The sequence below is a fragment of the Chenopodium quinoa genome, unplaced genomic scaffold (genome assembly GCF_001683475.1).
Source record: "Chenopodium quinoa cultivar QQ74 unplaced genomic scaffold, ASM168347v1, whole genome shotgun sequence".
Lineage (NCBI taxonomy): Eukaryota > Viridiplantae > Streptophyta > Magnoliopsida > Caryophyllales > Amaranthaceae > Chenopodium > Chenopodium quinoa.
The window spans coordinates 7,612,947-7,631,633 of NW_018744502.1; the positions used below are offsets into that span (position 1 = coordinate 7,612,947).

The window sequence follows — 18,687 nt, forward strand, 5'->3', positions numbered from 1 at the left end:
CCACCAATGTCAAATAATTTTTGTTCACCAACAAAATTTGAGAAGCAATGAGACCATTGCAATGCTACAAGAATGCTTTCTTGTGTGTCCATTTTTTTATTTATATATTTTTTATTTTATTTTTTTAATTATAATTCAATAGGTTGAGTTTACATATTTTTATTTTCAACTTATTCAAATACTGTTTTTAAGTATAAATATCTTCTCTGTTTGAAAAATAATCTATTTACGAGTTGAGAATAGTTATCCTACATTCCTACATTTACAAGATAGAGCATGAGAATAATTAACATATCATATTAGTAGACTAATCCATCTATCATCAATTGATTTCAGGATAAAACTGTACTAGATTTATATAGTTATACTCTCCTTTGGATAATCACTCAATCTCAACCCACTAAAGCTCATATCGTGTGCTATATATATGAACACAGTAAGAATTACTACCTCGGTCCCAATTTACTTGCATCATTTCTTTTTAAGAAAATTTTCTCACTATTTTTCTATCATAACATTCATCTTTAATATTCATGAATCCTTGATGTTGAAGAAATATTGAAATAAATCCGATACCCAAATTCATGTAATGTAAATACGAGGCTGTTAAAAGAGAGTGGTACGTTCTTAAAGTGTTACAATTGTACTCCGTAGTTCACAAAGTCGTTTTTATGGCCAATTTATGACTGTCAAGCTAGTTTCATGCCATTTTACAGGTTACAGAAACGTGCAAGTCTATATTATACAATACAACATGAGAGGGTTACATAAATTATACATGTAACATAATAACATTAGTAACACAATTGCATCACAGGAAATATTTTAAGTACTGCATTAACATTGCAAACATGGTGTTACTTTCTAGATATAGACTTCATTTTATAATTTTGATGGAAGTGTGATCTTACTTCTTACTAAGAGGCTAATACTATCACAACAGTGACTAACATGGAAAACAAAAACAATTACAAACATAATACCGAAAAACTATCTAAGGTACGGTTCAGAGGTACCAGATACAGATTTGAGTAGAAAAAAAAGAGAACTTCATGACATGAAATGTTTGCATCTTCATATCAAGCAGAAACCTAAGCACGCATATGAAGTGACAGTAATGGAGAGACAACGAGGTGTTGGCTCATCATCGTTCATATTTGTCCTCCACAGAAGAAGAGAACTTCGTGCTGTATTTGGATGATTAGTTTTCTTACCAAGAAGCAAGCAATAGACACAACACATTACCAAATGCGATGAACTTTACAAATGATATTGAGTCTAATTGCATCACTTCTTCACATCTTTGCCATCACACAATCCATCACGTCCACCAGGTAGTCTGAGAAAAAACCCAAAGAGATACGATAATCAACTTCAGTTATAAACGAAGTAAACAAAGACTTTGAATGCAAAGGAGTGTCAAGTAGTCATGTCAAACAGGTTAGTCGGACAGATACAGGCCGGTGAGTTTTCACGTGAAAAGTGCATTTTTAACCAGCATGCTTTCTAAATTTACAACTATATTTGCTCAGGTGTTTCTCAACCAGGTTATATTTAACAAGTCAAGTTTGGGTTGGGTTGGGTTGGCTCAAATTTCCGGTTTCTTAATAGACAGTAGATCGAGTATTAGACTATGCGATACAAAAAATGTGCTATAAATGACTACACCCTGACTAGTGTTGCTTTAATTTAAGTCAAATGCTACAACCTCACTTTGATCATGTAATGAAATAAAATAAGCAAATGGACTGGAAAAGTCGTGAGCTGAATGCATTCTTCTGCACATCAGAGCTTTCGTACTAGCGAACGACACATACAAAACCCTGTTTCATGCATAAATTTTAAGATATTAAGTTATACAAGCAATAATAATATAAGGGTGAGCAAGATTTACCAGCATCATCCTTGGTGAAGCAGAGGGGAGGTGTGATTCTGAATACATTGCCATAATATCCTCCTTTTCCGACCAATACTCCCATTTCTTCAAAGTAAATGAATAAATTCCGTCAAAAGAAAGCTTATGGCACAGGTTTAAGGCACACGAGGAGAAAGTTTCAGGTAAAAAAGAAAACTTAACGAAGGACTACAATATTTACCTTTCATTTGGTCCATCACATGAAAGACCTCATCCTTCGCTGGAATTTTCTTTTCACGATCCTTAACAAGTTCTACCCCTAGCATCAATCCTCTTCCCCTAACATCACCAATCACTTCAATAAAAAACAGCAAAGTAGAAAAAATCAGTACATCTTAAAAATAGATATAAAAAATAAAAAAAGAAAAACTTTGAAAACTCATTCTATCAGAATCAAGGCATGAAACCTACACTCATATTTGTCCATCAGAGCAGTGAGCCTCGTCTTGAGATGGGTACCCACAACATGAGCATTTTCCTGAAGTTTTTCCTTTTCAATCACTTTGAGAACAGCATGTCCTGCAGAAGTGCATACAGGATTTCCACCAAAGGTATTGAAATAACTACGACGAGTTAAGACATTCGCAATCTCAGGGGTGGTAACTACTGCACCAAGGGGAATACCATTCCCAATACCCTGAAAAATCACAAACAGAGAAATATGTCAAAAGAATTTTTTTTCAGAACCTTTCACAACAACCCAAGATAGAGAGTTCCAGGTATTCAAAAGATCCCAAATCTGCTCGCTCATATTCAGGGGTTGACGTATTCCTCACTCTCATAGTTCCTTCTAAGTTGCAACAAAAACAGCTTAATGTAATAGTTCAATGATTCAATTTTCAATTACTTCTGCCATAATTCAAACCTTCAAAGTATAATGAAAGCATACATGACTATACAATAAACTTAGGATAACAGTCAGATATGTTAAGCATGCGCCTAACAGCCTAACTTTCCTAGGCAGCACTTTACTAATAGATTAGTTGAGTGGCTAGAACGAGACTTTCTTCAATATAAATCACATATACTGTGCTGTAATTAAGTAAAACGGAATTCACCAACCTTTGCCATTGTCACAATGTCAGGGACAACTCCATGAGACTCAAAACCCCAAAAGTGGCTTCCAGTCCGAGCAAATCCAGCTTGTACTTCATCGGCAATAAAAAGACCTCCAGCTTTCTTTACAATGTCATGCACAGAAGAAAGGTAGCCAGGGGCCAATTCGATGATTCCTCCAACTCCCTGCCACACAAATAACATTATTAATTAGAATGACTTATGAATGTGCCCAAAAGAACACCATGTGCATTCTTATGGAGAAAATGCCGACCTGAATAGCTTCGCAGATGAAAGCTGCGACATGACCGGATGTACCAAATTGAATGATATCCTGAACATCTTTTGCATACATCTCTCCATCTGCTCCAAACAGACCCCTATAAGGATCAGGATTCATGGCATGGTGGACTCCACTCTGTAACAGATTCAGCTATTAGCAAACTATTTACCCCATTGAAGAATCCTAGGAATATGTTAAATTGCTTTCCAAGAGAAACAGAGCTTATATCATTCGAAAACAGAATACAGAAAAAATGCATAAAGTCAGACAATTCTGTTTGTAAATGCATACAGAAAATTCTGCTACATTCTCAAAAGCAAAGAAGCCTTCCACAACAAAAATTCTGCTACATTCCCACATGCTTCACTGACTGACTGTTGAGCACTCCAGCAATTTTAAGCTAAGCTAGCAAGAAAAATACACAACTAATGCTTCCACTAGACAGCAATCTATTGTATTGAGTTTGAGAATTCTGCTCTTCTACTGTGAATGTCCAAAGAGTTTAATTTATACCTAGATACCAGCTCAAACTTCTGTCAATATTACGATAGAATTCAACAAAAAAGAGTGAAGCAGATCCATTATGAGTATTTTTCTCAGCCTTAAAAACCGACAGGTATCTAATAACAAAGTGCTTGTCCTATCAAGATCATCCAAGAACAAGAAAGACTAAAGCCCTTTTACGATCCAAGCTAGTCAAAAATCAAGAACAGGATTCATGGTGCAATCAGCTCAACATTAAACAACATTAAACAGGATTCATGGTAAATTGAACATGAGCAATCTTTTTAGCTGCAAAAAAGTAGCAGTGGAGCCTTATACCTGAGTGACATTGAACTTCCAATTGCTTTGAGCAGTTGCACCCATAGTTCCAGCTGCATTTCCATGGTAGGCGTTTCTCACGGAGATAACATCCTGGCAACCAGTGTATAGCCTTGCCATCATCAAAGCCAACTCATTTGCTTCTGTCCCGGAGTTTGTGAAAAACACAACCTACAGCACGTAAATTGAATCCATAAGTTAAAGAGTAAGACCCAAAAAAAACTCTTTACAAAAGCAACCATACAGTGTACAAATAAGTTTAAGCAACATGAAAGAGTTCCCTCTAACTTAGGAAAACCAGAAAAAATTCGTACATCCTATATATTATAAATATCTAAAGAGATGGATACTACTTTGCAAGAAAGATGTCAAGTAGAAGCATGCAAGAAAATTATGTCCATTTTTGACATCAATAAAAGAGTCACTATCACTATCTTGTTCATCTTATCCAATCAAGGCTCTAACAAAAGCCATAAACCTCTTTGCAATTTTAGGAAATAAGGATAAGGATGAATAGCTGACATTCTAATCTTTTATAAGATGAGAAGAATTGGAATGCTAGAATGATATAGTAGACACAAATAATAAATGAATAATTATAGAGTCCAAAAATTCAAGCAAAATAATATGGCAGTCAAACTATGTCACAACCCCACCCCACCCACCCCCCCCCCCACCCTCCCCTCGCACCATCCAAATACAACAACAATATCAGAGCCTTAATCCCAATGATGACCCCCTCGCACCATCCAAATACAACAACAATATCAGAGCCTTAATCCCAATGATGAGGCCGGCTACATGAACCAAAAAAGACTATTTGTTGTACTCATCAACCAAGATTCTATGAGCACTTTTCTCCCTATATGCCATTCTATCAAGTGATATGTTCCTTGCCCAATTTTTTTCGTATCATTCCCTTCCCCATCCAAAATAAATAAAAAAATCAGAAAACAAAAAACGTTACCAAAAAGAACTGTACCAAGTCACCAACAACAAAAATAAGTAATCCCCACCAAACTAAGAGACAGGTTCTTTGTTGTATGCTTTACACGTCCAATAACAAACAAATGTTTCCCATACAAGTAACAACTAGTGAATGGACTATAACATAGGACAAGCACAAAGTCACTTTCTTTTTCTATGATCATAAGTACTCAGATAAAGCATAAAACCAACAAGTGGAGTAACACCTAACAAGAGTTGAAAAGAAAATGACGTACTTTGAGATCACCCGGCAATTTAGAAGCCAAAGCCTCAGCAAAATCAGCAACAGCAGAGTTCAAGTACAAGATTGTAGAGTGCTGTAAACGCTGTGTTTGTTTCACAATGGCCTCAACCACGTCGGGGTGGCAATGACCGCAACACACGGTTGCAATTCCCCCGAATGCATCCAAGTATCTCCTCCCTTTGTCATCATACAGATACTGCATCCTCCCATCTACCACGTTCAGCTGCCACACCCACCAACAAAAACACAAAATAATTACATAAATATTAATTTTTAAAAAAAATAGTAGATACATCCGCCCAAATCCTAATGAATAAATTGCGTGCCAAAATATATTATTTACACAAACTTGGAAAACAAAAATCATAGTCACCTTACAATCAATACAAAATCTTGTATAAACCCGGTCCACAATATCTATGACATATTGTACTATGTACATAAGTTACTAGTCCATATTTTAATACTTTGAGATTCCCATTTAAAAATCAGTCACATGAACACGTACTCAACATGAACGGGTGTACATTAATCTTATAGTGAACCTAGCCTAAGTAACACCTATGATTGAATAATTGATCAATCAATACCTCATTTTGACAAAAAAAAATAATAATAATTATAATTAAATTCTTTTTTTTTAACACTTTATTTCATAATCACAACAATCAATCAATAATTCACAGTATTCAGTGTATTCACTACCCTACTGCATACTGTCATAATCTCTATAATATAGTACATATTAACAAATGATTGATATGATTCTTCTAATATATTAGGGTTCGTTTGGCACCTTATGGTTTTCTGTTTTTTGGTTTTTGTTTTCTAAAAGTATATGATATGTGTCCCATAATGAATCAAAAATTATATAAACTTGTTAAAATTATGATAATTTTGAAAACTGACAACAAAAAGGAAACGCCTTTTTCTTGTTTCCAGTTTTTGGTTTTAAAAAAAACAGAAAACTTAAAACCAAAACTGATGCCAAACAAGGCCTTAGTTATTTGTTTCCTTTTAAATTTTACAATAATGCATATTTTGATAATAAAAGGAAAAAAAAATCAATAATTTAAGTAATATTAATATTAAAGCATATAATCAAGAAATATATCATCAAAAATTACATCAAATAAAAATTTTACATGAACAATTCACTCGAACATTATACTCTCAGAATTCAGGAAGTTTAATTTACACTACATAGTACAATAAACTATATATATTACTGATAATACAAATTAAGAATAACACAAATGCATTAATAAAAACAATTATTATTAACAATCAATTTAATCAAAATAATTCTAATGAATAGTATTATTTAGTAATTAATTAAAAATGAAAAAAACTTACAGGATTATTAAAGAAGGTGAACATAGAAGGGCTAAGAAACTCCTTGCGCTTCTTAAGGATCTCATCGGCGGAAGGTCCGGTGTACGGCGGTGGCGAATAATCAAAAGCCGGCATCTTTGGCAATATGACGTCATTTCCCGGCGAGCTGACGTCAACCTTTGCCGTTGCTGCCGCCTGAGAGGCAATAAAACGACGTTCACCGCCACTTTTAACGGCGGTCATAAACGCCCTCCTCATTTCCAAAGATTTTATCTTTTTTTGTGGGGTTTTTGGGTTTTTTTTTTTTTTTCCTTTTTCTGTGAAGTGTAATTCCGAAGAAGTAGGAGTGAAAAATATGAATTAGAATTTGATTATTAAAAAAAAAATGTGACATGAAATTATAAGGTTTGTGCTCTGTTTATATAGGAAGAAGAGTGAGTGAGATAGAAGGGAATTAATGACGTGTACGACTTTTTATTTTTTATTTTAATTTTGGTTTTATTAAAAAAAATGTATTCACCGTAGTTGATTTTTTTTTTTTTTTCTAATTTTAGGAAATTAAGGAATGTAAATCTGAAATTGGAATTAATTCAATTGATATTGGTATTGTTTCGTAATATGGACATTTGGGAATAGAGAAAAAGGGGAAAAAAACTGTCTTGGTTAAATTACGAATGTAACTCGTAATTTTGACCAACTAAAAAAAGGTTTGAAATGTCTTTTTTTTATATATAAAATTAAGATAAATTAATGTAATAATTAAATATATAAGGTTTTAATTGTGTTAATTCAAAAAAGAATAACTCTAATTCAATTAAAATTAGAATAAGTTTTAATAAATTTTTAATAAGTTTATATTATAAGATAAGATAAATGCATATAAGTTAAAGTTAGGTTATAGATTGAGAATAGACCTTAGGTGTTAGTCTCCAATAGAGGGTTATCATATACTCCGTATCAACATAAGAAAAAAATAAAATAAAATTAAAAAATTAGTAGTTTGTTAGAGCCAATGATTGATAATTAAATTAATCAGCAAAGAACAATTAAGGGCATGTTCACATTACATACCCTAAGTTGATACTCGCACTTGATAGTAAAAGTTTAAAAGAGACAATAGAAATTGGAAGGTGGAAACATCCTATAAGGTATAAGCAAATTACTTTAAAGTATAACACCCACCCTTGCATTGATTTCAATTAGAGTCTATTAACTTGAGCTTAATTTCAATTCAGTTCAGCTCCAATCATTTCAATTCAGTTTAGTTCAGCACCTAATTTTTTTCTCTTATAGAATATTCATTTTAGCTCTATTCAATTCAGTTCAGCTCAGTTCATTTAATGTAAACAGCCCTAGTCTTTACAAGAGTAATCTCTCACTAATTTCTATTCTAAAACACAATGGGTGACAAACACAATAACTCTAGCTCTTTATGTGTTTCACTTATTTGTGGATAAAAAAAAAAAAAAAATAACCACAAATGAGTATTTATACAGCTGATATTTCATGTCATCACAGACAGACCATGGTAAACAGATATAACTTTCTCGTTTCTTATTGGAACTAAGCTTTATGACTTGTCATTAAAAAACTCTTAAAATAAGTTTTTCATAAAAAAAATTAAAATAAAATAATAATATAAATTAAAAAAAGTTGAACCATTCAATTCTTCCATGTTTAACACAAGTAATTCATCCATTAACTTATATGCCAAACCTCAATTAATTGACAAAGAAAACAACAAAATGAAAACAAACAAACTAAAAACGAAAACACAGCCACAAACGTCTACGCGTCTCAAATCATATTCCAACAATGTTTTTATGAAAAATGAGAGGCATTTTATCCAGGCATCCAGCTTCCTAGTCGTATGATTGTCCCAATTGTTGCAAAAATATATATTGAATTTTCTATTCCTCATCATTTGGATTTAACTTCATTGAGGACAATGGAGTCATTTTTACGTCGACATCAAGATAGCCATGCCACGTGTACGATCAAATCAGCATAATGTTTCAATATGGATGGAATATATATATGTGTGCAATTAATTATTTTATTTTATTTTATTTTATTTTTGAGAAAATGCAATTACTACGTAATTATTTTTGGTACAAATATAGAGCAAATATTAGGGACTTAAGGTTAAAAGGAAAATTCCTTATTGGTGCTTGATATTTAAACTGTTTTCCACTTTTAGTACATAGCTTAGTATGATGCTATCATCAAGTTTATGAAGAGCATTAATGAATTACGTGCCTTTTCATCCATTGAGTGACACGTACAGTATATACGAAACTCTCACATTGTTGCACACTCAGAATATCAAATTTGTGAGAGTGAGGGATAACTCAAGTGGTTAGAGCTCCCCTCCCGGTTCCAAGTGATCTTGGGATCGATTCTCATCACCCGCCCTTGTGGCTCTCTAAACACCAAAAAAAAAACAAAAAATATCAAATTTGTAAAATAAGGTCTTGACTTAATGGTTAACATTGTAACATTAAAGTAAAACAAATAAATGTTATGACAATAGTGAAAGTTGAAACGGGCACAGGTTGTACCCATCATAAAAAAAGAAGTCTATTTTATAAGTCCAGAAAGGTTCTATCCCAAAACCATATGATAACGAACAAGAGAAAGAACTAATTTACTCTGTTAGCTATTATCAATGTAGAACACTTACATGTATTTTCTACAAAACCTATCTTCAATATGCCAAAGTAATACCCCTTCCATTTTGCAATTATTGCAACTATAGGTCTTGCACTAAGTTGTAGGAAAGTTATAGGGTAAGAATCATAGAGTGGATGGATTTTATAATATAATTAAAGCAAGTGGTGTTATATTTAATTGTTAGCAGAAGAATAATACAAGGGTGTTTAACTTATATCCTTTCTTTTTACTTTTATGGCATTTGGTGGGATGATTTACAAAAAATATAGGTTTTAAGAAACTTATTTACGGTTTTGCATTGGAATGAAACTTATTTACGAAAATATAGTCCATGTAGGCTTGGAGATACATTTGGGGGTAATTTTTTTCTTTAGAGACAAACCGCTACCTTAAGTAGCGGTTATAGTCTAAAACCGATACTTGAGGTAGCGGTTTGTCATTAGTACTCTAAGTAAAGACACATTTAATCAATTTATGAAGGGTGAAACCGCTACTTGAGGTAGCGGTTTTACTTTGAAAAAAATAAAAACTTATCCGAGTCTACGTGGACAGTAATTTCGTAATTAAGTTTCATTCCGACGCAAAAGTGTAAATAAGTTTTAAAATAACCATACTTTCGTAAATCATCCCATTTGGTGGAGGGAGTTTTGGATAAGAATGAGGAATACATTCCCAACTTATAAGAACTCCATAATATGCCCACATGCTTAAAATTAATTTTCTATACCTGGTGTATAGTGCGTCCCAAAGTATTTTATACTCATTTGATGATTAAATGAGTAATAATAAATAAAATAAGCAAACATACTTTTAGGTACACTGTGCACCCAGGTGTACATAACAAATTCTCTTTACCCAATTGCTTAACAACCCTAGGCGTTTAAATATTTAATTTAATTATCATGTTTGATACTACTTGTGCATATATGTTTCTTAACTTAAATTGCATGTTTTGTTCTTCCTTTTTTTGGTTAGCTTAGCTTGCTTTATGCTAAAGTTACTTTCCTTAATGAGTATGATTTTATTTTCTTAATTCATTAACTTAGATTTCTTGAAACAACATCTTTAGGGGAAGGATGATCTATCTAACCTTAGTATTCAGCCTCCCCTATCCGAGAAAGATCCTAACAGCCACTCATGCATAAATACTTGAGAATAATTAAGGTGATCAAGTACATAATTCATTCCTTCAAAGAGATTATTAGATCGCAAAGTTGTGTCCACCAAATAAATTTGGGGTTATTACTTATTAGATAGAGTTTATGTCTTGACCTAGAATATTTGTGAAATTAGATATGATGTATTTTAGTAGAACTTTTGTTTCACTTTGTTTATTTGCAATCATTAGCAATTAGTTATTTCTATTCTCATCAAATTGATTTGTGCCCCTTTACCAAAAGCATAGGCAATCCAATTCCATGTTAGCTAATCACACATAATCTATTAACCCCTGTGGATTTGCACAAACCGGTCGAACCCTTATATTACTTTAGGTCTTTTTTAAAGTAACATATTAAGGCGCAACTTAGGTGAAAATATCTTTTAATTTTGATTGGGTATATTGACCTAGACTCAATATAATTATATATAATATGCTAAACCCCCACCAATAAAGTGTTGAACTACTAGTAAATAATGAACTTTCTAACAGGTTGGGAGTTCAATTACTACAAGGGATACTTTTAAGGGTGGGGATCCCCTTAGTCTTCATCGCCCACTAATCTGGGTCTGGTTAATCCTAACTTGTGAAAATTCTAAATCGATAGGACGGTTCAATTCTTGTTAACATTCAATGTCCTTCAACTTTGTTTCATAATATAAATGGTCATTCCAATTCAATTGCTTTATTTATCTTTCCAAAAACACTATGCAAATTACTATGAGGTTGTTAAATTGTGACAAAGGACATAGAGTCATAGACAGATTCCATCAATATTTCTCATGACAACACCACTAGTTGTCGATAAATGATTGCATGATGAACCATCAACTTTTAACTTGATGACACCATGAGAAGGCCGCTTTCACCAAACAAGATTTGTTAATGAGTAGTAATTGTAAGCAAGAACAATGAATGATTTAATGTTAGAAAGGATACATTCATTTTAAAAGGAATATAGACTAATTTTAGAATAACATTCACTAATTATTCTAAGGGGAAAAAAAATGGTTATTTGCGAGACATGTCCAATTTTGATACCAAAGAAATCGTAATATGCTTTGGTTACTTTGTTTTTTTATGGACATCTAGCTACTCCACCAAATAGCTAAGACATATAGTATAATATACGAAGCTATCTTATCTTGACATTATTATGATGCCAATTATACGTGGATTGATAGATTGATGTGAATGAATACTATAACACGATGTATATTGTTTATTAATAAGCATAATAATATGTAAGTTTAATTTGATATTTAATTAACTCAAAGATTACGTAATGGGGCAAGCAATCAAGTGATATAAGTATAACTAATATTATACTTGTACTTGTGATTTGGTTAACTAAATATTGGTTTTCCATTTCTCCATTGAAAACGTAAAACACAATTTGCAAGTTAATAATGGATCGGATCATTAAGGGATTGTTCACATTTACTTAATTTCAGTTCACTTCAGTTCAGCTTCAATCAGTTCAGTTCAGCTCCTAATTTTCCTCTCTCATAAAATATTCATTTTAGCTCAGTTTAGTTTAGTTCAGCTCCAATCAGTTCAGTTTAGTTCAGCTCCAATCAGTTCAGTAAATGTGAAAATTCCCTAAGACATGAGTTTGAGTTTGAGATCAACAAAATCAACTCAAAACTACAATATCTAAAGTGCATTATTTGATGAGGGAGCCCCAATTGATCTATTCAATTTACAGGGTTTGTTGATCTAGTGGTCTTATTGTAATATTGATGAACATTAGTATGGTGACAACTTAGATTTTAGCATTATTATTTGTTGAATCATATTTAAGGACACCAACATCATTAATTCCATTAAATTAAACAAAAAAAAAAACCCTAATTAAGAAAAAGAGAGAAATAAAGGGTAGGTTCAACCCCATAAAGTTAGGGGTAACGTGTTTCTCCATTAAAGTTGCCCATGAGCTTGAATTTCTCCATTTAAGCTTCTTGAAATTTTCATTGAGCCTCTTTGAATTCATGATTCTCCATTAGCGTCGTTCCACAAGCTTTAACAATGTTAACTTATCTTGTAGTTGCAATTATATAATTACTCATATTTAAATGTGTAAGATGTCAATTTTGCCCATAGATCAACATATTTTCGCTACACATAAATAAATAGTTAAATACTACTCTTACATTCACATTAATATGAACACTTTTTGTTACACAAAGTTTAAAAATATAACAAGTGTTTAGCCTGGGCGATGCCTCGGGTCTATACATTATATATTCTTTACTTCAAATTATAGTTTCTTGTACTATAATAATCTTAAATACTTTTATTATAGATTTAGTTGAAGAAATTAATTTGTATAAAAAAAATAAAAATTGCTCAAGCCATACATTAACTATATTTAACAAGCATAAATAAATGAAAGTATTAGATAGCAAAGGTGATATGGCTTCTTAACCCATGTTCAATTCTTCTTATTTCACAAGTTTCAATTCTCCTTAGTGATGTGGCATCTTCTTGGTGAAAGAGAGGGGTGTCACATGTCGTGTATTCTTGATTAGCAATGCCTTATAATGAAGAGGTGTGAAAGGTCATATTGTTGGTTTAAATAATACTTCGTAGGTAATAGATAAATGGTATGGAGTAACAAATAATTAGTAAGAAGTACAGACTACAGAGTACATCTTACCAAAAAGTAATAAAAAGTTTTCAAGCTAAGACGGACTAAAAATGAAGAGTGGTCAAGTTATAAAGAGATGGAGAAAGTAATGACTAAAAATGATTATTAAATTTAACTTCATCTATTTTATAGAGTAAATTAATTGCTACCTAAGTGATGGAAATCGATTCTAATGTAATCCTAAGGAAGTAATGATTATTGAATTTAACTTCATCTAGTGCAAGACCTTGATTAAAAGAGGGAAGAAATAAAATAAGTATGTAATAAAGGAAGTGGCTTTTCAATTTTGTAAGCCCAAATTGAAGAGAGTGGTTTTTTATAAGCCCAAATTGAAGAGAGTGGCTTTTCACATTTTATAAGCCCAAATTGAAGAAATTAGCTTTGCCCTTTATATTATAAACCCACATTAAAGGAAGTTGGTTTGCCCAATAGAATGTCCCTAAAGTTAGACTTGATCCTTCTTATTGCCATTAATTGAGCACTTGAACTTTTTATGCATAGACTTGAAATTAAGTTTTTGAAGAAACCCAAATAAAATCTGATTGCTATAGTGGCTGAAACTTATGGGTCATGATTACTGGTACTGAAAATTTTCTCAACATTACTTAAATGCAATTATAAGTGGTAAACATGTGTTAGTTGGATTTAGTCAATTTGAGTCGGGTCATATTCAGATCTATTGATGATGAAAAATTAATTATCGATTCAATAATAGTCATCCTAACTTTTGGTTCGGGTCAATATCACTTCAGTTACAAATCAGGTTATCTAGTTTCTATTTTAGTTTGAGTACTAAAATTTTCTAAGTATAAATGCAATGCTATACACAAAAGCAAGTCATTTTTATTTATGAAAGAGAGCACTGATACATACAAGAGTTAACTGCGATCAACCAAAAAGCCAAATCTGAAGGACAATCAGTATTGTCTAAAAGTCAGATTAAGCCTGCCAGGGAGAAGCTTGGTTTCTTCCAATAAAAAACGAGGAGCAGTATCCGGTATGATGGAGGCAACACCGTGAAAAACATGCCTTGATTGACCACCAAATATCAAGACATCTCCTGATTCTAATATCAGAGTTTCTGCCTTGCTTGGATCCCTTTGATCTCCATACAAGAACTCGGCTGAATCCCCCACCGAGAAAGAAACAACTGGTAGTCCTTTGTTGAGAGACTCTGCACTCTCATCTCGATCCTGAAAGAAATGAAAGATAACGATTATAGAAATCACACTTGAGACGGACAATACCAAACAAGAGAATCTAAGAAAGCTATAATGGTTCCTTTTAGCTGAACATATCAACTTCATTTTTCTTAGCACTTATCACAGATTAGTCCTATGTTCCTCCACCCTTTCAAAAAGGGGTCCATACATCTTAACTGCATGCTATATAATAAATCCAGACATTTCAATTTCAAGTAATTTAAAAAAAGCTTTCATTTCAAGTTCTGTATGTTTAAGTGACAGCCAATCAGATGTAGCCGGTTAATTAATTGAATGGCTTAAATCTCAAAATCTGTATGCCAGTTAGCACTGAATAACAGCATCGAGATCATAATACTAGCAGCGACAGTTCAGAGATTATTTCAAGTGTGCTAGTAGGGGAAATTGATAGTTGAGCCAGTATATAACTGCACGTATACCTGATGCAGACCAAGCCGTCCTGTCTCAGAGTAAAAGTTGACAATGCAAATATCTGGATTCATCCGAGGAAGGATGTCTTCAGCATCAGAAATATCAGAATCTTTACTTATGAGAGCAAGTGAATCTAGCATAGCTCTATCAACCAACTCAAGGAATTCAGGGGGAATACGAGGTGGCTTAGACTTATCTATTCGTCTTCTTTCCTGATACTTCCTTGTCTGAGGATCCCAATCAAGACCAAGGCACATCATATGCATTCGGAGTTTTGCTCCATATTTGTAACCAGGTTGATAAAACCCCCCACGACCAATTCCAAGTTCCCTACATTTCCTTACTATAGAAACCTGGAACAATACACAGAATGAGGGTTAAAACTAAGGAACCAAAATGGACATACAAAACAATAAAACGCGCACAAGATTTGTAGGTAAAATAATTCATTCAGAATCAGTCCCTTGAAAGCAGATTCATACATGGTGCTTGCAATAATTTAACAGTAACAATATGATTTAATTTGAAACTTAGCTAACAGGGTTTTCAACTGTTCATCTAAAAATATGGGGGTACCCAATGAACAATATGGAAGAATTTGAAACTAGAACATGTAATGAAGTTTCAAGTGCTGAGCTGATATGGCGCTTGATATGGTTCTTAGCTAGTGAGCTACTGAATCTTTACTCCACCTTTAAGACTTCTGTTTGTGCTTAACAATCTGACATAATTAATCTTAATAGAAATTTAGATGCTTCATTTCAGGCCTAAAACACAAAATTTTCAGTATTAGTCAAGCCTAAGGACATATTGTAAACTTGTAACACATATACTCCATACAATATATGTGTTGAATGCTAGTACAGTCTTAAATTTATGTTCTTAAATAGATAGGGGTTTCGAAAAAGTTTTCAAGTATGACAAGGTCTAGTAAATCACCTGTTCACTATCGGAGATGTAACTCTTCAACAAGACCATCCCAGGCCGCAGCACTCTTTCCCTAGGCTCCTCACCTAGCTTATCCATCTCAGGCTCTTCTGCTTCATCGAAAAAGTCTCGAGGCTGTCTCAGAAACATAGAATCATTGACTTGAGGCTGGCAGATGTCGAATACTTCAGCAGGGCCACAACTCATGTTCTCGGAGTATTTATTCCTAGTACTACCGCCATCTTTCAGACTATGTTTGATGGATTTTGGCCTCTTGGACTGTGGTTGCTCACGCTTTCCAAAACTTTTCGGCAAAGAGTGTTCCTCCAATACGCGTGAACATTCTACATCATGCAAATAATTACTCTCTTTCACGTATCCCTCTCCTGAGCCATCACAACCAGAACTCACAGATGGCAAAGAACATGTATTTTCACGATTAACATCTCCAACAGGAGGGTGCTGAGGTTGCTCTGAACAAGAAACTGACATCTCCGAACTAGAAGGTCTAGCCTGTCGAGTCACAGTCGTAACAGAAGGCTGGTCGTTAGTTCCAGATAAGGAACCACTTGTGATGTTATTTGTAGCCATAGCTGAGGCATTAGGGCGCCGCTGCTGGCTGGTACCTAGACCCAGATGTTTCAAAACGGCAGCTTTACCAAAACTTGATATTCTCCTTTGAACTGTTTTTCTGCTGACAGGGGCTTCTTGATTGCCAATAGAAGTGTCATTGCTTGTATTCAACTCAACCTGCTAATAATCATCAATCCAATTTTATTATTATGTCTAATTTGAAAGTACTTGTTTTCCAAAGAATGACCTTCAATCCAAAACATTGATAGTAGTCATGTATCATATACATACATAAATTTGTGAAAATGACAGTAAAATTTACAATTTTCTTTGTTAATGATGCCTAGGATTTGTGATATACTGCTATTATACAGAAAGGCATGGTCATACATACTGACAGTTAGTTAGGCAAATAACATAGATGATCTCCCTGCCTGAATCTGCCCCATCCTGCTAAATTGCGCCTACCAAACGAGTTGTTAAGTGTTTGGTGTTTGCCATGTTCTCAATATAATCGAATTTTAATGACTTAGGGGAGAATTTCTAACTGAAAGACTGAGATATAGATACTTAATTACTAGTATGTGTTCATTACATAAGCAAATTACATTATTACAAGTACTTGATGAAAATATCATTCTTAGTGTTGCACATAAGCAATATATACATTTTTTAAAAACTATGGTATCCAATACTCCATATTGATTTAGGAATGCACACAACCACGTGTCAATCAGCATTATTGATGTTTGACTGCTGCTAATATTATCAATTTCACCTCGTTACAATTGTACCTCGTGCATGGTACTATAAAGATTATTTATTTGCTCATGTTCGTGTACGATAGTATCTTGTAAGCAAATGGGCAAAAAATGACCTTGATTGTACCATTCAACCGGTTGTAAATTTAACATAGTAGTTTCGATGGAACAAAGTGTTAATCTCCAAGAAAGTAGAAGCTCCTTTAAGACTTTAAGCATTAACAATTTCTCAACCCAATGCAATACTATTATCAATTTGACACCCAACCCAATTATTTCATCAAAAGTTTCAATCAAATTATAAGCTAATTTGCCTTAATTTGATAGAAAATGTGTCAATTTGAACTAATTTTTATACTTACAAAAATAAATGTCTATTAATAAATGTATAATTTCTCAAATACATTAGGATATATCATAAACAATCAAAAACCATCTAATAGGTTTTTTTGGGGGGCAAATTTTAATCTCAACAAATGACAAATTCAGTATGAAATTCTTGAATTAATGGAAATTAATTGACTCAAGAACAGGAAGATAAATTCAACAAATTAAACCAAAATTAAGATAGTTTAAAGTAAAAGACTTGCGGAAAAGCGAAAGCTACTTACATGGGTCATTGTTCTACACATGTACGGAAACACGAGTACGGAACGGAAGACAGGTAATCGCTGAAGCATAATACGGTGCCGTTTTTATGGGAAGATGGTAGAACTACTTTAGGGGTACTTGAAAGAGTTCGAAGTGTTCAAACTTGAATTTTAATTTTGTTTGGAATTTTAGTGCACAAAATTTTGGGTAGAAGTAAATGAGCCTTGCTAATGTATTCAGTATGTTTTTACTTGGGCTACTTATCTCATTATAATCCAATTGCTAAGATTTGAACTCATAAAGTCATAATAATCCTTATGTTGAGATTTTAACTCTTTAAAGTTTGGTCCAAGCTACATTAAAGGCTTTGTTCAGTACTAGGGACTGAGGTAGAAATTGGATAGCGGTAAAGGGTAGAGGTAGTGTTTAGATATCTAATCTAACAACCCGTCTTGTGTGTGGCCTAACCATACCGTGTGACCACTTATAAAAGAACAAAGTAACTTATATAAAACTGACCAAGTAACCCGTATAATACTAATTGAGTAACCCCTATAACACTAATCGAGTAATCCTAAAGCATTGACGAAATAACTCTTTAACACTGGCCAAGTAACCCCTATGACACTAACGAAGTAACCTCTGTCACACGGTGTGGTCAGCCACATATAAGACTTTGTGCTAATCTAAAACGTTAAAAATAGTAGTGTTTCAAAGGTACGGATAATGTGTTAAAATTTAGTTACTTTATTAAACAATATGTATGGATTTTAACATATTTTAGTAGAACCATAATTTTTGTCAAGCACTCGTACTATCAACATTACTTTAACAGCTAACTTTTACTCACAACTAATTGGCATATACTCGCTATTTTGTCAGTTATCTGCTACTCAACCACTAAAAATTATCCGTCACCGTTAATTCCGAACACGACCTAGTAACCATCCGTTTCTTTTCTATGGTTATATTTTTTTTGGACATTTTTTTTCCTTTAGTTACATATCTACTCCCAATAATATTTTAACATATTTAGCCTCATATTATTTATTTCTAATGCAACTATTCTCATTTATT

General features: G+C 33.1%; 2 protein-coding genes across 3 annotated transcripts; both read right to left on the reverse strand.

Moving 5' to 3' along the window:
- Positions 1-717: 717 nt before the first annotated feature.
- Positions 718-7,035, reverse strand: LOC110698132 (alanine--glyoxylate aminotransferase 2 homolog 3, mitochondrial-like). Its single transcript, XM_021875542.1, has 9 exons — positions 6,664-7,035; positions 5,300-5,530; positions 4,077-4,247; positions 3,246-3,389; positions 2,978-3,157; positions 2,327-2,552; positions 2,097-2,210; positions 1,895-1,981; positions 718-1,339 (listed from the first exon to the last, which is right to left on the reverse strand). The coding sequence occupies exons 1-9, from the start codon at positions 6,898-6,900 to the stop codon at positions 1,296-1,298; spliced, it is 1,434 nt and encodes a 477-aa protein (XP_021731234.1). The 5' UTR covers positions 6,901-7,035; the 3' UTR covers positions 718-1,295.
- A 6,912-nt stretch (positions 7,036-13,947) lies between these two features.
- Positions 13,948-17,867, reverse strand: LOC110698133. 2 transcript variants are annotated; one of them, XM_021875544.1, is made up of 4 exons: positions 17,631-17,867; positions 15,698-16,435; positions 14,767-15,111; positions 13,948-14,317 (listed from the first exon to the last, which is right to left on the reverse strand). In XM_021875544.1, the coding sequence occupies exons 1-4, from the start codon at positions 17,697-17,699 to the stop codon at positions 14,042-14,044; spliced, it is 1,428 nt and encodes a 475-aa protein (XP_021731236.1). In that variant the 5' UTR covers positions 17,700-17,867; the 3' UTR covers positions 13,948-14,041. The 2 variants fall into 2 exon arrangements, with proteins under 2 accessions (XP_021731236.1, XP_021731235.1); XM_021875543.1 differs by having other exon boundaries at positions 15,698-16,438.
- Between the last annotated feature and the right edge of the window lie 820 nt (positions 17,868-18,687).

Bases quoted from the DNA above. Each gene is read 5' to 3' on its own strand.
- LOC110698132 (XM_021875542.1), bottom strand. From the start codon at position 6,900: ATGAGGAGGGCGTTTATGACCGCCGTTAAAAGTGGCGGTGAACGTCGT. The intron at 5,531-6,663 runs GTAAGTTTTTTT...TGGGTGTGGCAG, and splicing joins TCACCTTCTTTAATAATCCT to CTGAACGTGGTAGATGGGAG. The intron at 1,982-2,096 runs GTAAATATTGTA...TTTACTTTGAAG, and splicing joins TGTGATGGACCAAATGAAAG to AAATGGGAGTATTGGTCGGA.
- LOC110698133 (XM_021875543.1), bottom strand. From the start codon at position 17,699: ATGCTTCAGCGATTACCTGTCTTCCGTTCCGTACTCGTGTTTCCGTAC. The intron at 15,112-15,697 runs GTGATTTACTAG...GTATTGTTCCAG, and splicing joins ACATCTCCGATAGTGAACAG to GTTTCTATAGTAAGGAAATG. The intron at 14,318-14,766 runs GTATACGTGCAG...CATTTCTTTCAG, and splicing joins GACGGCTTGGTCTGCATCAG to GATCGAGATGAGAGTGCAGA.